The sequence below is a fragment of the Nerophis ophidion genome, linkage group LG23, assembly GCF_033978795.1.
Source record: "Nerophis ophidion isolate RoL-2023_Sa linkage group LG23, RoL_Noph_v1.0, whole genome shotgun sequence".
NCBI lineage: Eukaryota > Metazoa > Chordata > Actinopteri > Syngnathiformes > Syngnathidae > Nerophis > Nerophis ophidion.
In genome coordinates, this window is record NC_084633.1 from 1,565,550 (window position 1) to 1,590,763 (window position 25,214).

Genomic DNA, 25,214 nt, shown 5'->3' on the forward strand with positions numbered 1-25,214 from the left:
ATGTTTGTCTGACCTTGAATGGGATTGTCCTGAAAATTGTCATTTCCCCTCAGGGAATAATAAAGTATGTCTGATTCTGATTCCGATTGGTTACTTACTGGCTGTCGTAGTCTAACCCACCACTGTCAACTGTGTATGAAGTCAGACTTATCTTCATTGAGTGCAAACAGAGTGACTGACTATCATTTATAAAGCTCTTTTAGGTTTAATACCTCCATACTTGTGTACTTCGTTGCAAAGAAAAAAATCTCTTATGCGTTACGTTCCAACAATGTGTATGTTTTAACTGTTCCCCATGTACGGACTGAATTTGGCAAAAGAGCTTTTGGCATTGCTGCCCCTACGGCATGGAATGCATTGCAGACGAAACTGAAACTCACTGAACTACTTCCATTTGGAGACTTCCGTTATATCCTGAGGGACAGAGAGCAAGAGACTTTTGCACAGTGCCTGTGTTTTAAAAGGTGTTTTACAGTTCTCTTTTATGTATTTTAAAATGTATGTCTTCATGTATTACTTTTTTTTAAACTGCTCTCCGACATGTGCTGTTGACCCCTTGGCCAGGTCACCCTTCTGAAAGAGATCTTGATCTCACCGGTTTTTATTATCTGGTTAACTAAAGGTTCTATATTCATGACCCCATGTTGCAATGGTTTAGTTGTTGAGCAAATCTTACAAGTCAAACATTACAAGACAGACTACATAACCTTTTGAACGTTGTTACTTTAAGTGATCTCTAGGGTTTGTCTTTTTTTTTTTTACTCTTATGACTTTCAAAAATGTATCATTATATAAATAAATAAATAAATGGGTTGTACTTGTATTGCGCTTTTCTACCTTGTTTATACTTCACTGAGGACAGTATTTGGTGAGCGCCATTTTGTTCCACTAATTTTGTCGGTCCTTGAACTCACAGTAGTCGTGAGAACTGCGACAAGTTTGTTTAAATGTAAAACTTTCGCCGATGCTGCCACAGAAAGACGTGTTTTATGCTACTCCTGCTTTGTCTCATTTTGTCCACCAAACATTTTATGTTGTGCATGAATGAACAAAGGTGAGCTTTGTTGATGTTATTGACTTGTGTGGAGTGCTAATCAGGCATATTTGGTTAGTGCATGACTGCAAACTAATCGATGCTAACATGCTACAAGTAAAAGACAGCCTGCCGTTTCCTTAAACTTGGACACACACATCTATACCTTTGGCCATTCCAATCCAGTAATTTCCAGGAGTTATCTCACCCTCTGAAAAAGCCTCTCTTTTAAAAATGTTTTCCAATGTTGTGAACATAAGTAGCATAAATATTACATTTCAACATTTCTGTTAACGAAGATTTGCATTAGTCTGCGACACACATCGTCATTTTTATAGTATATAAATGATAAATGCGTTGTACTTGTATAGCGCTTTTCTACCTTCAAGGTACTCAAAGCGCTTTGACACTACTTCCACATTTACCCATTCACACACTGATGGAGGGAGCTGCCATGCAAGGCGCTAACCAGCACCCATCAGGAGCAAGGGTGAAGTGTCTTGCTCAGGACACAACGGATGTGACGAGGTTGGTACTAGGTGGTGATTGAACCAGGGACCCACAAGTTGCGCACGGCCACTCTACCACTGCGCCACGCCATCCCAATTTAAATGACTACAATTATGGATCTCTAAGACATTATACAGGTATATTCTTTAAAACATTTTTAATCAGTGATCGACTGGAATAAAGTAAATCCCTGAATATTGTTTACATTACGCATATACACTGTATATATTTGCGATTAATTTAAAAAAAAAAATAGAAAAAACAGTTTTTTACACACAAAACATCTTTTTAACTTATGTCGGTAATATTCCACAAATATGTGATCGTTTTAAAACAGTGGTTCTCAAACTTTTTGGGGAAAACACATAATGACCCACAATAAAATGCAGTAGCTTAGTACGCCCAAATATTCATTAAAACAAAGTAGATGTTTTATTTACAAGTTTAATTAATAGTTTTGGCCACTGGTACAATACACACAGTTTCAACAATAACACTGTATTTGAACATAGGACTATAAAACACTGTACTTTAGTTCTTTGGCATAACACTATATAGAGCACGCGTATCACAGTTTGAGAATCTCTGATCCAAACAAGCCAAAAACACGCAATAACTAAAAAGAAAAAACTATTAGCTCCTATTCTTTTAAATCCTTTGGTTTTAGCCCCCAAACTCCAGGCAATTATTTTCCAAGTTTGTAAATATGAACGACAACAACAAGGAAATGTCGCGTACTGACTGACCCAACCAACAACAGTTGTTCAATCCTTTTTCTAGATTATTATCATCATTGTAATTGTTAATTTCCTGTTAATAGCTGCTTACGCTCTATTGCAATGCTTCCTAAAACAAACATTAAAATAAAGAAAGTGGGATTTACAATATTAACTATGAACAATAAAACACTGAATATTAACAACATATGAACGTCGCTCCTCTTTTACTTCTCAGACCAGCTGCTCGATAGTTCTGTATCTTTTACAATCAAGCAAAAAAAATTTAAAAACAGAAACATATGAATGCAAAGTGTAATAAACACCAACAATATGATACATTATCACATAAAAATGTGCTTCCGCATCTGTTCATGACACACGCGTATCGGGCTGGCTGCTCTGAAAACAAACCCGGCCCACTCTGCTTTGTTTCTCGTCTGAGCTGCAGTGACATAGATTACCATAATAACTCATTTAACACACAAAATGCGCAGATTTTGACCATTGAAATTCTTTCTATATTTCAAGACTTACGGTAATTTGAAAATAACACTGCACGTCATAATGGCAAATACAGTTTATGTCTAAAAAAATGATGTAGAATGTCCGGCGGGCCGGATTGAAAATCTTAACAGGCCGTACTTTACCCAAGTCTGTCCTAAAAATTTACTTGACACTTATTTTTTATGGTTGTTTAAGCTAGCTTAGCGGTTAGCTCAGGTTTAGCTTCATACTCCAGTGATAATATATGTATATATATATACACACATACATATATACACACATACATACATACATACATACATACATATATTCACAAACACACACACACACACACACACACACACACACACACACACACACACACACAAATTAAAATAACGTAACATTTTTTTTGTATCACAAAAGGTACTTTGAATCATGGGTGTCCCGATATAAATTTTTTGCACTTTTGATACAACATCCATATTGATCCAATACATTTGTATAGCTTGTGTTTCATTGTGTGCTTAGCTGTTGTGCAGCGGCTTGCTCCTAGTAGCTTATAGCCTACGATGTTCCCCTTCTGTACAAGACTTGAATAAAACAAACAAAAAAGACTCACAGGCTGCAGGAATGCTTGTGTATGTAGACACCATTACTTTGCATTGAACTAAATAAGATTATTTCAAAATGATATAAAATTAAGTTCATGAATCCAGATGGATCTCTATTACAGTCCCCAAAGAGGGCACTTTAAGTTGATGATTACTTCTATGTGTAGAAATGTTTATTTATAATTGAATCACTTGTTCATTTTTCAACAAATTTTTAGTTATTTTTATATCTTTTTTTTCCAAATAGTTCAAGAAAGACCACTACAAATGAGCAATATTTTGCACTGTTATACAATTTAATAAAACAGAAACTGATGACATAGTGCTGTATTTTACTTCTCTATCTCTTTTTTTCAACCAAAAATGCTTTGCTCTGATTAGGGGGTACTTGAATTAAAAAAAATGTTCACAGGGGGTACGTCACTGAAAAAAAGTTGTGAACCACTGCTCTAGACTACTGACTTTATTGTGTTCAAATGTAATAAAATGTAATAAAAGAAAAGTGTTGCATTATTTAGTTGATGTTACATTGTTCACATATATGTTTGCTACAAACATATAGTTTGCCCAAAATATTATTCCTGTGTTTTATTGTGATCATAATCCATTAAAAGACATTAAAGTAAAGACACAATCACTCAGTAATCTTGAAAAATCTCAACTAAAAAGTATCAGTTTCAACAACATGTACTTTGTATCTAATGCAGAGGTTATCAAACTTTTTTCACCAAGTACCACCTCAGAAAACACTTGGCTCTTTAAGTAATACCTTAACGACCAACAATAAGACACAGTAGGGTAGTGGGGCTAAGTACCATAAAATCCTGACTATAAGCCACGACTTTTTTCCTAAGCTTCGAACCCTACGGCTTATATAGCGGTGCTGCTAATTCATGGATATTTCTTCGCTGACAGCCGGATTTAAAGTAAATTGTTAAAAACAAACAAACAAGGAAACAAAGTCGGTGTTGTATTGCTTGCGCTATGGCGTCATCTTTTGGATGAGTTTGCACACTGCAGATGCTCTGCATTGCCCTTCTGGTTGGAATGTTTTTTTAACCTACCGAAAGTACAGTTGCCGTTCGGTGTTGTTTCAGTTTCACAAACTCCTCAGTAAATTCACTAATACGTCACAGTGGAGTTCTTGAGTCTGTTTCGCGTTTTAGAGAGCAAGCTTCCGCAGCCTGTGGGTCTATGACAATGACTTCTGTTTTGTATGATCAGCCCTTTTACTGCCATGTTAGAAACAACGTTTAGAAACAATTGAGGATATGTAAATAAACATTGACAAAATATTTCTGTGAAACTAACTCATTTCACAATGTATACATCTGCAACTGATGTGGGATCTGAACCGAGGATGTCGTTGTGGCTTGTGCAGCCCTTTGAGACACTTGTGATTTAGAGCTATAAAAATAAATGTTGATTGATTGACTTATCGTCCGGTGCGGTTAATGTATGGAGTGATACGTGTTGTATTATTTGCACAGCTATGTTATTTATTTTATGTAGAAATAATATTTTTCTATTTTATTTATGTTATGTAATTCTGTGCTACTTAAACAGTTTCTTTTCTGTGCTGTAAATACCCAATATGGCTAACTGGGTTAATAAAAGTGTTTACAGTACAGATGTCATTTACTTCAATTTCAGTAAATCTCGCTTAATAATTAATATCTTTATTTGTACACTTTCACCGGAAAATATTTTGAGATATATATCGAATATCGAATTTAAGTAAAAATATATCGAGATATATCTCTCAACTGGCATGGCGCAGTTAAATGGTAAATGGGTTATACTTGTATAGCGCTTTTCTACCTTCAAGGTACTCAAAGCGCTTTGACACTATTTCCACATTCACTCATTCACACACACATTCACACACTGATGGCGGGAGCTGCCATGCGAGGCCCTAACCACGACTTGCTCAAGAACACAATGGATGTGAATTCTCCCTGCCCACTGGGTGTGAGTTTTCCTTGCCCTTTTGTGGGTTCTTCCGATGATGTTGTAGTCGTAATGATTTGTGCAGTCCTTTGAGACATTTGTGATTTGGGGCTATATAAATAAACATTGATTGATTGAAGAGGTTGGTAGAAGGTGGGGATTGAACCAGGAACCCAAATGGTGCTGGCACGGCCACGCTCCAAATGGGGGACGGCGTAGCGCAGTTGAGAGAAAGGCCGTGCCAGCAACCTGAGGGTTCCTGGTTCAATCCTCACCTTCTACCAACTTCTTCACATCCGTTGTGTCTGATCCCCACCTTTTACCAACCTAGTCACGTCCATTGTGTCCTTGAGCAAGACACTTCACCCTTGCTCCTGATGGGTCGTGTTTAGGGCCTTGCATGGCAGCTCCCGCCATCAGTGTGTAACTGTGTGTGTGAATGGACGCCATGTTTGCTACCAACTTTGAAACCGAGCCGGTTGCCATCGCTCTATACACGGCTCTGGCATCTCTTATGTGTGGCTGCCATCTACTTGTCGCATTTATTATTTCACCATGTAACAAATATGAGTCGGTAACTAGGGCTGCGAATTTTGGGTGTCCCACAATTCGATTCAGTATTGATTCTTTGGGTCGGGATTCGATAATATATTAATTTTTTCGATTCAATGCGATTCTCGATTCAAAAATGATAATTTTCCGATTCAAAACGATTCTTTATTCATTCAATACATAGGATTTCAGCAGGATCTACCCCAGTCTGCTGACATGCTAGCAGAGTAGTAGGTTTTTTTTAAACAACTTTTATAATTGTAAAGGACAATGTTTTATCAACTGATTGCAATAATGTAAATTTGTTTTAACTATTAAACGAACCGAAAATATGACTTATTTTATCTTTGTGAAAACAAAGGACACAGTGTGTTGTCAAGCTTATGAGATGCGATGCAAGTGTAAGCCACTGTGACACTATTGTTCTTTTTTTTAATTTTTATAAATGTCTAATGATAATGTCAATGAGGGATTTTTAATCACTGCTATGCTGAAATTATAACTAATATTAATACTGTTGTTAATAATATTCATTTTTGTTTCACTACTTTTGTTTTTTTCTGTGTCGTGTTTGTCTCTCCTCTCAATTGCTCTGTTAATTGCAGTTTTGAGTGTTGCTGGGTCAGGTTTGGTTTTGGAATTGGATTGCATTTTTGTGTATTGTTTTGTTGGATTGATGAAAAAATAAATGAATAAATAAATAAATGAAAAAAAAATGTATTTAAAAAAAAAAGAGAAATGATTCTGAATCGCACAACGTAAGAATCGCGATTCGTATTCGAATCGATTTTTTCCAACACCCCTAACGGTAACTAATACATACTTGAGGTGCACCGGGTTATAAGGCGCACTGTCGATTTTTGAGAAAACGAAATTATTTTAAGTGTGTCTTATAGTCCAAAAATACAGTATGTGTGCTTGTTGATGGGCAAGATGCCAAAAAAGGTAAAGTTCCCCTTTAAGCACATTATGCAAGTGAGTATCCACCTGTACTTAATCATCCATCCATCCATTTCTACCCTTTTTTCCCCTTTTTGGGGTGTAGTGGGGGCGGGGGGTGGGGGGGGGGGGGTATCTCCAAATGCCAAAATGAGATTAATATGGCAAACACACTCTTAATTACAAACACGAACCTAATGTGGTTCAGCATAAAGTCTGTGATACAGAATGTGGCTCTGGGGGCCGATAACGTCCAGCTGATCGTTGTGTGACCTACAAGTGCATTGACAAATGTTGTGTAACATGGAGTTACCAAACAGCAACGCTGCCTCTTGCTAGGTCTGCAAGGTGGAATTCCAGTCTGCGTGTAATTAGGATTCATTGGATGGGATACAACAAAGACCATATTGTATTTATCAAATGACTTTGCACTATTTAAATAGGGTGCACTTTTGGATAAGCTGCATGCTCGTATCTTCTATAAAGGACTCAAATGTGCAATAAAGTCATGTTTTTTTGACTTGGATGTATGCCTGCAGAAGTTATAAGCACTGAGTACTGCGTCCAGCACTGCTGTCACCACAACATGTGCACCATTGGTGTTAAACTTGTTTACGACTGTTGTTTTGTTTCTCCACTGTTCTGGGGGATCTGGTTCCAGCTGGATCCGACCGGCTCGCCACCGTTATGGATGAACATAGTGAGTATCGGTAATTCTGGGAGATGGTCCGATACCGCGCGTGGATGCTTAATTGCATGGAGAATGACGTCATCACCTGCGCCTTAATTCGGTATCATGTCGCTAGAACACGGCAGGGAGAATGCGGCACGATGTGACCCGCAGACCCCGGAGGGAGGAGGCACGGATCGAACACTTACCTCTGGCCGGAGGACAGGAGCGAGGTTGACTGCAGCGCCCCAACCGCGGGTGTCTGCTGGCGGGAGGAGGAGGGGCTTTTTCGGGTTCCGTTCTCGGTGAAGTCGGTCTGGAGGAACAAGCTGTGCCTCGCCGTGCTGTAAAAAGAGTCACAAATAGGGTTCGATTACCTCATATGGTGCCTTGGATACGCCCCCCCTCCCCTGAGTAAAGTCGTTGGTGATTGGCTGCTGTCCCACTTTGCGTTCTACTTTCTCTGCATCCTTTCGGGCCCTCTAGTGGCCATTACGTGTATTGCTGAAGCCAGTTTTGTACGGCTGCAACGTCCAAAATATATATATTACAAAAAACATTAAAACACACGCAAAAGGATAATTCTAAAAGTCAAAAATAATTATTACAATCTCACATATGCAAAAAAAAAAAAAAAAAAAAAATCTCTCACAAGCGCCATCTGTGTAATCAGCATCTTGATATGCCACACCTGTGGGATTGATTATCTCGCCTCGCAGCAGGGTTCGTGCAGGTGCTGAAAAACATTGAAAATGCTTGCATTTTAATGTTGTTTTCAAGGTTTGAAAAATGCTTGAAATTTGCATCATATTTCTCGGCAGTCTCAATAGGCTAATTATCAAATGGAAAAAAAGAAAATAACCTATTTCCTTGAATTGCCGCAGGGCATATAGTATGCGCCTGCCTTGAATTACTGCCGGGTCAAACTCGCTTCCCAAAATAATTAGCGCATGCTTAGTATTACCGCCTGGTCAAACTCGTGACGTCACGAGGGACACTTCCCCTGTCATCATTTTCAAAATGGAGGAGGCTGATTTCAATGCCGGTAATTTAAAATCGCATAAAGGGAAGAAGATTAAGAGCTATTCAGTAGGATTTAAGGTCCAAGCTTACATCACAGTCAAATTGTTACTGCATGCCTTTGGGAAGTGCCGCAGTGAGAAGAGGTTTTAAAGTAATTAGCGCATGCTTACTTTTACCGCATGCCTTTGATAAGCACAGGAGTGAGACAAGGTTTTAAATTAATTAGCGCCCCGGCGGCAATTCAAGGAAATACGGTAAGTTTTCTTAAAAATGAAAGCTACACGCTTGATCTGTTGGCTTTGCACGAGCCCTTACATTAGGTTGTTGTGTCGCCCCAAAGAGGACAGTGGTGCATCGGTCCATCATGCCGGGAGGTTGTCATTTTAATGAACATGATGTATGCATGAATTATGACACAAACAAACTAGTAAAAAATAATAATGTTGTTTCTTTTAAGGAATGTGTCTTGTATCATCATCATGATACAAGGCTGTTCTAGTTTTTATTTTATTTTACTATTTATTTTACTCATTGAGGGAAGCTATTTGTGGTTCTAGCAGTGTTGTTTTTTAAATGCACTGTAGCACTTTGAGGTTGTTTGTTCAATGTTAAGTGATTTTACAAATCTATTATTTTCATTATTATTGTCACAGGCTGCTACGTCATAAAGATGTTCAAACTATGTAGATATGTTGTTAAAGTTAAAGTGAAAGTAACACTGGTCCTCACACACAAAATAGGTGTGGTGAAATTACCCTCCGCATTTGACCCATCCCCTTGTTACACCCCCTGAGAGGTGAGGGGAGCAGTGAGCAGCAGCGGTGGCCGAGCTCGGGAATCATTTTGATGATTTAACCCCCAATTTCAAGCGTTGATGCCGAGTACCAAGCAGGGAGGTAATGGGTCCCATTTTTATAGTCTTTGGTATGACTCGGCCGGGGTTTGAACTCGCGACCCACCCACAAGGCCACTGAGCAGGTTCCTGCTACACATTTAAAAGACAATAAAACAGGCATTAAGCAGTTGTAATAGTTGTGTGGTGGGCTCAGATCAGATCAGTGTGGTACAGATGTGACGTTCACGAACCATGGTTCTTGTAAATGATAACAATCGACTTGCGAGTGTGAGCCGTTAGTAGGGGAGCAGGTTTTATGCACATGCCGAAACAATGTAACCGGACTGCAAACTGGACTAAAGGGTACATTTTTTAAATTATTATCTTTATTTTGTAAGTATTATTGTTTATCTCTTTGTATTTTTTTAAGGTTCTGATGTAGTTCAATCAGAGGTACAGGCTGTGTTCACACAGGAACACGTAAGTACACAGCTAACAGAGGGGGAGAGATGGAAATGTTTGGGACAGTAACCCACACAGTGCATTGTACAGATAAATACATATCATGGTATTTACATTTTTTATGTCCTATTTTTAAAATAATGTTCTTTACACTTTTATATGCATATCCATCATAGACTTACCTTTTTATCTCTATTAGTGAAATGCTGGAGTTCTTTAGTTTAGTAGAAATTCGAAATAATGATATCTATATAATGAAATCACTGTCAACGGATGTGGATATGGGACTAAAAAAACAAACACAATTATACAGCCAGAAACGTAATACACATACATATATATATATATATTTATGCACGCACACACACATTATATATATATATATATATATATGTCTTAATTGGATTATCCAGGGAAGTGCTCGATACCGTGGTAGAGCGCAATATGTATGTGTATGGAAAAAAGATGAAGTAGTCTTGTGCTTTTTCCCACACATACATATATATATACTATATATATGTATATACTATATTTATATATATACTATGTATATAGTATACTATATATATATATAGTATACTATATATATATATAATATAAAAATAATACATTTTATGTATATACAATTATGTATTATATATGTATATATATATATATATACATATTATATACAAATAATATATATATAGTATACTATATATATAGTATACTATATATATATAATATAAAAATAATGTATTTTATGTATATAAAATTATGTATTATATATGTATATATATATATATACATATATATTATATACAAATAATATATATATACTATATTATATACAAATTATATATATATATATATATATATATCCATACATTTTCTACCGCTTATTCCCTTTTGGGGTTGCGGGGGGCGCTGGCATATATACATATATATATAAAGTGGGGCAAAAAAGTATTTGGTCAGCCAACGATTGTGCAAGTTCTCCTACTTAAAATGATGACAGAGGTCTGTAATTTTCATCAAAGGTACACTTCAACTGTGAGACAGAATGTGAAAAAAAAATCCAGGAATTCACATTGTAGGAATTTTAAAGAATTTTTTGTAAATTATGGTGGAAAATAAGTATTTGGTCAACCATTCAAACCTCTCACTGATGGAAGGAGGTTTTGGCTCAAAATCTCACGATACATGGCCCCATTCATTCTTTCCTTAACACGGATCAATCGTCCTGTCCACTTAGCAGAAAAACAGCCCCAAAGCATGATGTTTCCTCCCCCATGCTTCAATATAGGTATGGTGTTCATGGGATGCAACTCAGTATTCTTCTTCCTCCAAACACGACAAGTTGAGTTTATACAAAAAAGTTCTATTTTGATTTCATCTGACCACACGACATTCTCCCAATCTTCTGCTGTATCATCCATGTATCCATTTTGGTATAAACTCAACTCGTCGTGTTTGGAGGAAGAAGAATACTGAGTTGCATCCCAAGAGCACCAAACCTACTGTGAAGCAGTAAGTATGGTGTGAAGCTGCTGCCCACTCCTCCACTGACCTCCCAGAGGGTGATCAAGTGTGATGGGTCAAATGCAGAGAATAATTTCACCACACCTAGTGTGTGTGCGACAATCATTGGTACTTTAACATTATTATATATATATATATGGTAAATGGGTTGTACTTGTATAGCGCTTTTCTACCCCTTTTGAAGGAGCCCATATATATATATATATATATATATATATATATATATATATATATATACACAGTATATATATACATACATATATGTATACATACATATATATGTATATATATATACAGTATATATATACATACATACATACATACATATATATCCATCCATCCATTTTCTACCGCTTATTCCCTTTCGGGGTCGCGGGGGGCGCTGGCGCCTATCTCAGCTACAATCGGGCGGAAGGCGGGGTACACCCTGGACATATATATATATATGTGTGTGTGTGTGTGGTCACATGGTGTGATGGTGGGTGTGTCACGTGACATGACTGTCGGTCACTAAAAGGGGTGGGTCTAGTCTTACTCAGTGAGACTAGAACATCACTTTTTGGTCAACACATTTTGTTGACCGTTATTGGACGCTGCTTATTTGGATGTTTATCCGACGCTTTATTGCAAAATTTGTCTCTTAACTTGGTGTCAAATGTAGACTCATATTTTATGAGCAAGCCCAAATGTTTTTTGTGTTAGCAAGCCTTTTACATGTTGAAGTGTGAAACTAAATGTAACCTGTATGCATGTTCAAAATAGGCAACCGTAACCATTCTTTTGTTTAATAATTCAAACTTTTAATATCACAAAAACAAAGCAAACAAATCCACACACCAAAAACAGAACCAAACCTCAAAAGCTATAAATGTGTACATTAACAAAAATGAGATGCCTCACTTTAAAATAATTAATTCCTTCTTGCTGAGAGCGTATTTGTGCTTTTCTTTTGAGAAGACTAAATCGGAAAGAACAAGTATTGCCCTTTCTACTTCCACATAATTCAGGCCAGGACCCCCTGCGGGGTTGTAAGCAGCAGGGGAGACTTTTATTATCTGTACCAACACTCTTGTATTCATGTTAGAGCGATACACAAGCCTGTAGTTGGGTGGCAGCAATGATCAATCCAACCAACAGATTCTCTATTTTACCCAGTAGAAGTAGCAAGTACACAGGAATATGTGTGTACAGAGCTAACAGAGGGGGAGAGATTGAAACATTTGGGACATTAACTCACACAGTGCATTGTATAGAAAAATAAATATCAAGTTCTCAATAACGGATTACGGAAGATTTCAGTCCCCCAGGAGGGTCTACAGCAGTGGTTCTTAACCTGGGTTCGATCGAACCCTAGGGGTTGGGTGAGTCGGCCTCAGGGGTTCGGCGGAGGTCATAACATCGTGTAAATACAAACTTCTCCCTATCGGCGTATCACGGATACGGCAACAGCTGACTGATTTTTGCAGGTGTGTAATTTGTTGTGGGTTTATGCACTGTGTTGGTTTTGTTGTTTGAACAAGGTGATGTTCATACACGGTTCATTTTGTGCACCAGTAAAAAAACATGGTAACACTTTAGTATAGGGAACATATTCACCATTAATTAGTTGCTTATTAACATGCAAATTACTAACATATTGGCTGTTTAGTAGTCATTATTAAGCACTTATTAATGCCTTATTCAGCATGGCTTCATTATAACCCAAACCCTGACCTTAACCCTAACCAAATAACTCTAAATTAAGTCTTTATTACTTAGAATATGTTCCCCTAGTGTCCAAATAACTCTAAATTAAGTCTTTGTTACTTAGAATATGTTCCCCATACTAAAATGTTACCAAAAAAACATAACTTTGTCTTGAATTAGAAAAAAAAAAATTAAAAAATTCACTAAAGTCGGTTTCGGTGAATGCGTATACGAAACTGGTGGGGTTCAGCACCTTCAATGAGGTTAAGAACCACTGGTCTACAGTAAATAATTGAGAAGCACTGACACACAGGTATGATCCAATACCATAGAAGCCTGAAACTGAACAGGTTAGATTCATTCGTTGCCCTTAAAACAAACTCCTTTGTGAGAATTTTCCCACATGAGTACAAATTAGGGGCAGTAATACTAGACTACAGTGGTCTGGAAGTACAAAACTATTTCACATTTCATGAAAGAAATTAGGTTTAGACAAAAATTAATCAACAAAACACAAAACAACTTAAAATTACAGATCCAAATTGAATATTGGCCCTTATTTCATAGTTCTTGAACTACGAATGAGGTCTAAAAATAAAATGTGAAAGTCTGGTGGTGGTCGGAGGGGCTGTAGGCCCAAATTGGCAGCCACGCTTCCGTCAGTCTACCCCAAGGGCAGCTTGGGCTACAAATGTAGCTTACCACCATCAAGGAATAAACGTGGAGTGAATGATGGGTTCTCAGTAATTTGTGAGGCGCTTTAAGTGTCTAAAGAAAATGCTATATAAATCTAATCCATTATTATTATTAACTCCCCTCAAAGTAGGCAGTAGTAAGTTAAGGTGTGTTTTCTGATGGCAGAATTTGAGTTTCAGCCACATTTAAGAACACCCTCATTTATTTATTAAAATGTGGGCGGGCCTCAGCCTCGTGACATCAACGACAGAAGTCTGGAGGCCATCATCATATACTCTCATATTGCAGATTATGTGTTTTGTTTGCATCTTTATCCTGAATAATGTAGAGGCTATATTTATCAGCCGTATTCATCCATCCATCAATCCATTTTCTACCGCTTATTCCCTTTTGGGGTCGCGGGGGGCGCTGGTGCCTATCTCAGCTACAATCGGGCGGAAGGCGGCGTACACCCTGGACAAGTTGCTACCTCATCACAGGGCCAACACAGATAGACAGACAACATTCACACTCACATTCACACACTAGGGCCAATTTAGTGTTGCCAATCAACCTATCCCCAGGTGCATGTCTTTGGAGGTGGGAGGAAGCCGGAATACCCGGAGGGAACCCACGCATTCACGGGGAGAACATGCAAACTCCACACAGAAAGATCCCGAGCCTGGGATTGAACCCAGGACTGCAGGACCTTCGTATTGTGAGGCAGACGCACTAACCCCTCTGCCACCGTGAAGCCCGTCTGTATTCAATACTTATTTATTTAAAGGGAAACTGCAAATAATGGGAATTTTGCCCATCGTTCACAATTCTTATGAAAGACATGAGGGATGGATTAAAAAAAAAATTGCATTCTAAATATTAACCAATATCGCACTGAGGTGGAAAATAATATACCTTCCTTCCACATGGTACAATCTTACTGAAATGTTTGATGCTGGGCCGGGCAATGGGCAGGACATGACTTGCACCTCATGCCCCGAGGTGCAAGCGGAAGGCGAGGGCACTTTCAACGCTGCTAGCAGCTTTAATTGTAAGTTGTTTTGCCTTTTGTTGTTGTTTGTTTTCTGTAATCATGAATTTGTTTCATGAAATGTAAAAGTGCTTTCCACCTCCAAGTAATGAAGCGGACACGCTGACAAGATCTATAGTAGGTAAGGTTGTATCCTGGACTAGCTGCAGTGTGCTCAAACAACCACCAGGTAGCATTTGTGAGCAGATAATACTGTATCATCCCTTTCTCTTTCAGACTTATCAGGTGCTTTAAGGTTGGTAGTGCATTCTTCACGCAGGCTTTAACAGAAGGATGAGGCAAAAACTAACTATATGCCACCTCTTGGATTAATCACTGTGCCTCAGAATGACTCGTGTCATACAGAAAACCAATTGTCAAGAATCAGTTTCACATTTATACACGGCACATCAAACGAAAGGATGATGACAAGTATGAGTTCTTACCACAGAAGGTAGATGACGACGACTCCTCGCATTGATCATCAAACTGTCATAACTTCACTGCAGATGTTCAGTGCGAGGGCCCACACTTTACATTGTAGTCATGCTGTTGCAATTGTTGCACTGTTCTTGTGCTTGGTTGATAAGCATATCATTTCACATTGGTCACCACACAGCACACACATATTTAACGGTTATTTTTACCACTCCTAGTGTCGATACAGTCGTCCCTCGTTCATCGCGGCCAATTGGTTCTAGATTAGACCGTGGTAAACAAGTTCATTATTGATATTATTGTTGATAAATAAAATATATCTATGGTTGGAGCATATACAAATGTCTACTTCCTTCTAAACACATTTAACATTATTAGATACCTCTGAATATGCAATAACACCCATATAGTCACTATTTTCCCCAATAAAGTAGCTCTAAGTGTGTTCTTCTGTAGATTACAGCACTCACAGTCGGAGAATGCTCCAGATGTCATTGCTGTGGTCGTTGCCCGGCCACTACAACACAACTATCACATAAAAATATTTTGTCACTCAGCTGAATCAAGCTTCGATATGTTTTGTAAAAAAAAAAAAAACTTGGTCAACTTGACAGTCACAGCTATCTATGTATGTTCGCATCGCGTGTCCTGCGTTGTCATTCTGTGTCGCTTACGCCAAAGGCTCACCAATGTCATGTGGTGCTGATTATGTCAAATATGACGTGCATCAACAGAGTTCATCTCCACGTATCAATGCACAGACAGCTGCTGATAGTATTAAAAGGTTAATATTATGATTTTTTTCCTACATTTAAAACCATTTAATGTTTGTTCTTCGGTCAAAAATTTGCAAATACTATGTTTTAGTGACCGTCTTCCAATGTACCTTCAGGTTGCACCACTTTGTGGGTGCGTTTAAATAACGTGTCAAAACCCTCCTCCAGGCCAACCCCCTTTAACTGTGTCTTCACCCCGTCAGCCATGTTGTAGTTTTTAGCTATTCCGTATAGTCTACTGACAGATGCAAGTTATAAGTATATGTTGCTTTTTTATAGAAAAATGGCAACAACAAAAGATTTTAGCATGCATGTGCATGCACAAGCCAGTCTGCACCACAGAAAGAGGATAGAGAAAAATGTATAACTTAATAACTAAAACTTTGGACGACAACTATATAAAAATGGCAGAGTTGGGCAAAGCTCTTCAGGTAAATCTCCACCATATACAGAGTTATCCGCTGACGTAACTGAGGCAAACAACGTCACAATTGGCTCAAATTCCAAACGGCTCATTTGGAGAAAGTTTAAAAGAAGACAAGATTCTTTTAAAAATGTTTCTGCCATGTCTCCATAGTTTGATTGACTTTTGTGGATCTCTAATGCACAAAAACAGGTACCATCCAATAGGTAAAAAAAGTAGATTTAGCATATCAAGGCCCCTTTATGTGCTACAGTAGGTAAGATTGGTTTTTTTTTGCCTCATTCCTGTGAAAATTCTGTGTGTGACTGAAGGGTTAAGGAGTGGGACTATCCCGGACTCGCTGCAGTGTGCTCAAACAACCACCAGGTAGCATCTGTGAGATACAGATAATTCTGTATCATCTCTTTCAGACTTATCAGGCCGGTAGAGCATTCCCCAGTCACGCTTTAAGTGAGGGATGATGCAAAAAGTAACCCAAAACTACTGTACGTATCGCGTCTCATCTTTTGATATTGCTTACGTCAAAGGCTCATCAATGTGGAGATGTCTTATGGAGGTTGAGGATGAGAGCATCAAAAGATTTTCCTGCCAAAAGTTGGCGCTACTCTATCTTTAATCAAGTTGACCAAGTTTAGCTGCCGTGGTTACCTTTAATCTGAAAATGCCAAACCCGCTTGATGAATATCTTTATCGATCACTAAAACATAATCATTTAAAAAAGACTGTGATACATATAAGACATACCCGTAAGTCTTAACTCCACACTTAATTTAGGTAAAAAATTGTCGAATATGCTTTAAAAAAAAAAATCTGCGATGTAGTGAAACTGCAATACTTGAAGTGTGATGTGGCAGATACAAATACCCAGGAAAAAAACTCAGACATTGCAGAAAGTTCTTAGGAGAGGATAGTGGTGCAGGGTGTTGGAAATCGACGCAGATGCAGAGAGTGCAAGTCAAGATATGAGCTGCTGAGAAGCCTCGGCTTTTTCAGAGGGGACTCTATTGACAGTCACCTTCCATAGCTCCTGGAATAGCAACACATCATTGGTAGGAATCGAACTAGGCAATATTAAAACATTCTGCTGAAGAGTAATGTGTGTATTAGTCAAGTAATATATGCAGTGAACCTAATGTCGATATAATTGAATTTAGCCAGGGAGATGGGGAGGATGGGCAATATGAAGTATTTTTTAATCTAAGACAGCTTGTTGACAGTTTTCTATGTAAATGCCTACATGTTCTTTGAGGAAAGGGTGAGGAGGGCGGCTAATTGTGAACTATTGACTTTGTTTTGCTCAAATATTTGGACAGTTAATACAAGTGATCAGTATTGGTATCGGCCAATCTCACTCATGGAGGATCGGTATTGGAATTGGCCACAGAAAACCTTGATTGGAACATCCTTATAAGTAGCCGCTCTCATAGTTAAACTGAGGATGGAAGTCACTTTTGCAGTTTGTAATTAATTTTTACCCTTAAACATGTTTCCTGAGCATAAGGCAGCCTGTGCTGATGGCAGTGTGTTAAATACACAGAAAGAGAAGTTAAATTATACATCCTAGGAATAGAGCCAACCAACACTGGCCACATGTTTGGTCTACTCTGGTTTTTCTCTAAAAGTGGGGCACACCCTGCTGGGGTGGTGTGTTGCGATGCCAGGGTGTGACCAACATGCTTTATCAGTATCACACAATTTAATGCTTCAAAACCTGATTTGAAAAGCTCTGCACTAAAAGGTGATCTATATTTATTTTTTGTCTTGTTTCTTTAATGTTAAAAAGGATACACTGTATGTTGAGGTCCTTTTGATGCAAAATGACAAATTAGGGTATGGCACATATAATTTTTGGTGGTATTCCATCCATCCATTTTCTACCGCTTGTCCCTTTTGGGGTCGCTGGAGTCTATCTCAGCTGCATTCGGGCGGTAGGCGGGGTACACCCTGGACAAGTCGCCTCCTCATCGCAGATTTTTGGTGGTATTATTATCTCAGAACAATACTTCATCTAAGTAATTTACTATTAATTGCTAGTTACTTTCTGCTGTAGCGCAGATATAAATCTACACTTCTGTTCAAATATATGAGCACTTATTCTCTTGTTGTCTTGCTACGTTTTATTAATTTTGCGCGTTAATACAAATTTGGGTATCGCTCCAAAACCAAGTAGTTACAGTGACAATATTGGCTATACCAATGGTGATATCAATACTTGAAAAATTCTAGATCGTTGAAAGATTATATATTTAGGATCACAATTACAATTAGACAATTTAAAATATTTCCTTATTGTTGTTATTATAATACAATATTTTGAGTAACTAGACAAAAGCAAAAACAACTGAAAGCTCTGATTTAAACCTTTTGGTTTTTTCCTTTTAAGTGCTCCTGTGTCCAGGCACTCATTTTCTGAGTTTGTAAACAACAACAAAAAGACAAAAAAAAGACTTTTTGATAGTAAATAAAATCAATCTAATCACTTTGGTATCGACCAAACTATGTTTTGTATCGTTATTGTCGACATTTGTATTTATCCACCCACCCTGTCTACATTCAAGGGCTCTAGCTTAGCGGTTAGCATGGCTTCTTGTATCTTCTTACAGTGTGTTAAGCATGTTTAGCTTTTCATTGTCCTTTAGTCCTCCAGTGATAATGATACATGTAAGAAACAGTTATTTGTTGCCATGGATAGCAAAAAATAATGACATAGAAGGGGCTTCGCGGTGTAAGGATATTTTTTGCGCTTGCTCAAGAGGACCATGCATTGCCCCTCTCACGTTTGAGCTGACACAGGTAGAATGTGTCATTAAAATGCATTGTCACAATATAGATGTATAATTATAATCTATATTGTCGGCCAAATTAATATACAGTAATTTATATTGTATATATCAGTGTTTTTCAACCTTTTTTCAGTGATGTACCACCTTTGAATTTTTTTTAAATTCAAGTACCCCCTAATCACAGCAAAGCATTTTTGGTTGAAAAAAAGAGATAAAGAAGTAAAATACAGCACTATGCCATCGGTTTCTGATTTATTAAATTGTATAACAGTGCAAAATATTGCTCATTTGTAGTGGTCTTTCTTGAACTATTTGGAAAAAAAGACATAAAAATAACTAAAAACTTGTTGAAAAATAAACAAGTGATTCAATTATAAATAAAGATTTCTACACATAGAAGTAATCATCAACTTAAAGTGCCCTCTTTGGGGATTGTAGTAGAGATCCATCTGGATTCATGAACTTAATTCTAAACATTTCTTCACAAAAAAAGAAAGCTTTAACATCAATATTTATGGAACATGTCCACAAAAAATCTAACTGTCAACACTGATTATTGTATTGTTGCATTTCTTTTCACAGTTTATGAACATACATTCATATTTTCTTGAAGTATTATTCAATAAATATATTTATAAAGGATTTTTGAATTGTTGCTATTTTTAGAATATTTAAAAAAAAATCTCATGTACCCCTTGGCATACCTTCAAGTACCCCCAGGGGTACGCGTAACCCCATTTGAGAACCACTTGTCTATATAAAGCAATCACATACAAGCAAAACTATCCAACATAAAACCAAAAATGAAGCAAAAAAGAGGTTAAGTCTATTTTAAATTTTCGTGATGAGTGTGTTCTTACCAGGTGCTCTATGCGTTCGTACTGAAGAAACTGGGGGAAGGTACAAGGGAGCTGTTCAACAGTGTATTTGCATTGACCATCCACCATGTCCTCAAGTTGGTACAGGCAGTGCCGGAAATGGTTGTAGGCCTCACAGGACACATCCATTTCTCGCAGGGTGAAGTTCAACCTTGATAACGCCACATTATCAATTACTTACTGTTTGAAAAAAACAATCTCCTTTTAAAGTAACAATATGGATTGGACACAGAATAATACTTTTAATGTTTAAAATACTCCAGAATTGTTGTCAAGCTTCAAACTGACATGATTGTGGTTGGTGGATCAATAGGCATTTTTGGATTAGATGCTAGTGGATATTTATTGGTTAAAATGCGTGACAAGAATTTCACATAAACATTTGAAGACCAATGTGTCAAAGACATGTATACCACTATGTCGACTTATATTTAATCAATGTAAGCAAGTACTGTAGTGAAAGTGGTTTGTGAAAAAATAAAATGCAAACCACTTTGAGGGTAGAAGAGTTGGCTTTCTCCCTACCTTTTCTCAATAGAGATGAGAATGGTGCAGGCATGAAAAAAGTTATTGCACAGCCTATAAAGTGTGCGAAACAGGCCATCTGTCAGATCATCATCGTAGCAAACTGATGACAAAAAACAATGAAACAGTATAATCTTTGTTAGCCAGAATTGTGATTGTATTCAAAAACTCAGATGAGACTGGAAATACGGTGTAGAATAATATTATGATTGCCCGTTTATTATGATTGCCCTCGGACTGGCTGACCAAGCGACTGCGTAAGCAGTAGTCGACATAACCTAAACAAACCAAGCCAATCTTTACACTTGACATTTATTAGAGACATAGGGCCCTATTCCTAACTGTGCTTAAATTAAAAATGCTGTGAAACTGTGTGTATTATGGCCGTGCAGCATTGTCCCCAAGTGAAAAAAGCTGTGCTGCTGCAAGGATTCTGGCCGTGCAGCATTCTGCCCCACGACTGAAGACTGTCACTGTGCAACCCTCATCCAAGGCGGGGCGACCCTATGATGCGGGCGTTCCCTGTCAAACCCGGCCTTTCGCGTATCCTCCGATCGACTTCAGAACTTTTGCTTTTCGCACCACTGAGGCTGGAATAAGGACAAAGCCCTTGGAAGGTGAAACATTATATTACACTTGAAGATTTAATACGGTGCACAGTGTACACCATACATAATACAATGATAAATTACATTTCCAGAAAATATATCTAATCTATTCTGATTACTTTAAGTAAGAGACCCTGCAAACAAACTTTAAAATTAGGATAAAAAGACTATAATGCCAATCTCAATTAACTATCAAAATCCAAATCCACATCTCTGTTTCATGAGTATGACCACAGTGGAAAGCGAATGCAAGTGTATCGGCTGTGTTTAAATATCCTTGTACTAACTGCCATTCAGAGCATACGATTGCATCAGTACCGTGATCATTGAACTATGTGACTATTTATTATAAAATACATAAATAAGTCTAGCAAATTATATTTTAGACAGATGATCTCAAACTGAAACTGTGAGCTGTCACCGTCTTGCATACAAACATATACACACATTCAAGAGACAAACATCAGTAAAAGATTCTCTTTCACCTACCATCGGCAGCAATGATGAAGCTAGCATTGTCATGTATGTCCGCAACTTCCTCCTCTGTCCAGCTAAATTCAACATCAGAATCTATAATGAAATGAATTGAATATTCTTTTTTAATTAAAAGGTTAGAAGGACAGAAGGTAGAACCGGAACTGACTTTATCATTATCTAAGCGAGGGGTGTCGACACTACTGCCCGCGGGCCAAGTGCAGCCCGACGACGTCTTCAAAGTGGCCCGTGAGACGTCATGAGTTTATTAGGGAATTTTGCCTAAAGGGAGATTGCATTAATTTTAAAAGTATAACATTTTTAATAATACAATATTATCGCCATCTAGTAGACATAAGTTTTTCCTGGTCGATAACCTTTTACGAAACTCTGAATGTGCAGCATTTAGTTATCTGACCCAATGCAAACAACCTTCCCTAGTCATGGTGAGAAAAAAAAAATCTAACCAACACAAAATGTCAACAGATATGGCCACTGAACTTTGTGGATATAATAAAAAATGTCCATTCACCATAAAAAAAATTCAAAATTATACCCATCCATAACAAAGCACGATGGGCAAAATGCAAAACACTCTCCACACTTATCCGTGTTTGGCGCATTTTAGCTGCTTGATATTTCTGATTGATTACAAAACTTTAAGGTCATCACAGAAGTAAAGAAGGTAGAAGTCAAACTTCACATGCCTTTAATAAACAATTATCCATATATATATATATATATATATATATATATATATATATAAAATGCATATATATATATATAATTGTTTTTTTTTAATTAATTATAATATATATATATATATAGTTACCTTACATGCAGTCGGATTTCGGCCATCAACCAAATATTTTTAGCCCAATGCATATTATATACATAAATATATATATACATATATATATATATAATTGATTATTTATTTGTTCATTAGTTATATAGGCCCGATTGTAGCTGAGATAGGCGCCAGCGCCCCCCGCAACCCCAAAAGGGAATACGCGGTAGAAAATGTTCAATTTTCATATATATTTACCTTACATGCAGTCGGATTTCGGCCATCAATTATATATATATATATATATATATATATTTATATATATAAGTGCTTATTTATTTTTTTATTAATTATATAGGCCCGATTGTAGCTGAGATAGGCGCCAGCGCCCCCTGCCACCCCAAAAGGGAATAAGCGGTAGGAAATGGATGGATGGATAATTGCTTATTAAAGGCATGTGAAGTTTGACTTCTACCTTCTTTACTTCTGTGAGGACCTTAAAGTTTTGTAATCAATCAGAAATATCAAGCAGCTAAAATGCGCCAAACACGGATAAGTGTGGAGAGTGTTTTGCATTTTGCCCATCGTGCTTTGTAATGGATGGGTAAAATTTTGAATTTTTTTTATGGTGAATGGACATTTTTTATTATATCCACAAAGTTCATTGACCATATCTGTTGACATTTTGTGTTGATTAGATTTTTTTCCCCACCATGACTAGGGAAGGTTGTTTGCATTGGGTCAGATAAATAAATGCTGCACATTCAGTTTCGTAAAAGGTTATCGACCAGGAAAAACTTATGTCCACTAGATGGCGATAATATTGTATCATTAAAAATGTTATATTTTTAAAATTAATGCAATCTCCCTTTATAGTTACCTTACATGCAGTCGGATTTCGGCCATCAACCAAATATTTTTAGCCCAATGCAACCCAAAGTCAAAAAATGTGGACACCCTCGATCTAGGCAATACAAACTATATTAAGTCGTTGATAGCCGCAAGTAAAATCAAGCCAAACTGCATTTTCTTCTACTATTTTAAAATATCTTCTTACCTGTGCAAAGTTCTGACTTGAGCCAATCCAACTGTCGCACTTTCACTTCACCACCTTGTGGTCAGAAGAAAACATCACATTCATATTTCTGTGGGGCTTTTGTTGTGTTGCGTATACAATCAATTTGATTGTAAGTGAGTCTAAAAAGCAATAATTCCATTCATGAACACAAGAAAAGACAAAGACAGATAATTTGAGAGCTCAGATGTTGGGACCAAAAATGTATGAAGGAACCTTTCCAAAGGAATAACATGTAATGTAAGGTAAAACAAAATATCAATGAACTCAAATCAAAATATTTGGCACAGATGGTTCCCAACTCAAGTGGGAATTGTACATGGTTGTTTGTCAGTTTCAAAATAAATCATGAAAAATTGTACATTGTTCCCACCCTGTGCCTACTATATAATCAATATACTGTATATGACAAATTGTACCAAATCAAAGTATCCGCTGAAAAGATTGCTGATTTCGTTTGGTCCAAAAAATAATTTTATACATTCGGCAGACGCTCCCCGACGACATTGCACTGTTTCATTCAAAGTTTGAACAACAGATTTTAGCCACTTTCTTACCTGCACGCTTGATCATGTTTTCATTTAATGTTACATTTTTCTGACACATGCTTAAAAGGTCCTCTCCAACATCTGCAACACAACATCAATGAATTTACTCAGAGATTTAATAGCTTTGTTGTTCATTACATCATTTCGAACAAAACTGTATCAGATTATATCGGCTTGCACCTAAAATCTCCAATATAAGCAGTTCTGCAGCGTGTTTACTTGTGCAAAGCAGTTCAGCCATGCAGCTAACATCTAAATTTCCTCCAATAAACACACAAGGTTTGTCTTTTCTTGTATTTTAAAGACCAAATTCACAAAAGATAAATATAGTCAACTACAGGCTACTAGGAGCTTGCAGCTACACTACAGCTAAGCACACAATGGCGCAAAAGCTAGACACGCATAATACGGGTCCTTAACTGAACAATATTGAAGCCTAAAATACATTTGTCAAGATAAACATCTATTAAATAGTTATAGTTGCATATTACTTATTGACACAAAGTCTCCAAGGTAGAAGCATAGTAGAAAATATACGGCAACAAACATGGTTGTATCATTCAACTTACTGCATAATGAGCCTAAATTATTGTATTATTGTGGCCGCTAGATCTTACAAAAAATAATTATGACTCCACTACAACTTAAAGACAGCATAGGTCCTATCCAGATGGTTAAAAAAAATAGGTTCGTGTTTTTCAGACATACCATATATCTCTGAATAATTCCACTTAAGCAAACTTTTTCTAACATTCCACACTACAAAATAAATGTATGTATGTTTTGTGCTGATATTGGAAGTGAAAATGTTGCATCGGCACAACCAAAGTTAGTCAGTTAGTTAGTTCATTGTTTGATGACCTTTTACCTGTACAGTAGACTCGTTTAGCTACGGTGGCCATGATGATGCTGGTTAAACCAGTTCCAGCTCCAAGGTCTACAGCTGTCGCCGCTCTGAACATGAGTGGGTTAGAGAGGAGGAAGTCCACCATAAGGAAAGCCCCTCTCCAAACCTGACAGGACAGAGACAAAATAGATACTTTATTTCGAATGGAAGAGACGCTCACAAATGTTCAGCTAAGTTGTCATGACTTCAATTATGTGCTCAGTGTGGAAACAAAGTTCAATTTTCCTAGCTTAATTTGAATTTTTCTAAACTTTTGAATGCACATGTTCGACTCTTCAGTGTTTCA

At 37.3% G+C, this 25,214-nt stretch overlaps 2 protein-coding genes and 1 long non-coding RNA gene across 5 annotated transcripts in view; 1 reads left to right on the top strand and 2 right to left on the bottom strand.

Annotated features, from left to right (window-relative positions):
• LOC133541709 (4-aminobutyrate aminotransferase, mitochondrial-like) overlaps window positions 1–7,877 on the bottom strand; it is a 74,017-nt gene extending 66,140 nt beyond the window's left edge. The window contains exon 1 of the mRNA XM_061885267.1: window positions 7,680–7,877. The gene's annotated coding sequence lies outside the window, so the exon portion shown is untranslated. The remainder of the gene's footprint in view (window positions 1–7,679) is intronic.
• Window positions 7,878–8,158: 281 nt separating this feature from the next.
• The window catches only part of LOC133541489 (methyltransferase-like protein 22), a 33,234-nt gene continuing 16,178 nt past the window's right edge, over window positions 8,159–25,214 (bottom strand). For 2 of the 3 annotated variants that reach the window (XM_061884935.1, XM_061884934.1), the window contains exons 6-12: window positions 24,890–25,034; window positions 24,031–24,102; window positions 23,456–23,509; window positions 21,624–21,704; window positions 20,527–20,629; window positions 19,984–20,152; window positions 12,087–17,367 (exon numbers count right to left, since the gene is read on the bottom strand). In XM_061884935.1, the coding sequence (XP_061740919.1) occupies window positions 17,296–17,367; window positions 19,984–20,152; window positions 20,527–20,629; window positions 21,624–21,704; window positions 23,456–23,509; window positions 24,031–24,102; window positions 24,890–25,034 (696 nt within the window). In that variant the 3' untranslated portion in view covers window positions 12,087–17,295. Of the gene's footprint in view, window positions 8,207–12,086; window positions 17,368–19,983; window positions 20,153–20,526; window positions 20,630–21,623; window positions 21,705–23,455; window positions 23,510–24,030; window positions 24,103–24,889; window positions 25,035–25,214 lie in introns of those variants that run through there. The other variant, XM_061884936.1, reaches the window with a different exon arrangement.
• The window catches only part of LOC133541490 (uncharacterized), a 48,930-nt gene continuing 33,259 nt past the window's right edge, over window positions 9,544–25,214 (top strand). The window contains exons 1-2 of the long non-coding RNA XR_009803897.1: window positions 9,544–9,691; window positions 9,759–9,808. This is a non-coding gene — a long non-coding RNA (uncharacterized LOC133541490). The remainder of the gene's footprint in view (window positions 9,692–9,758; window positions 9,809–25,214) is intronic.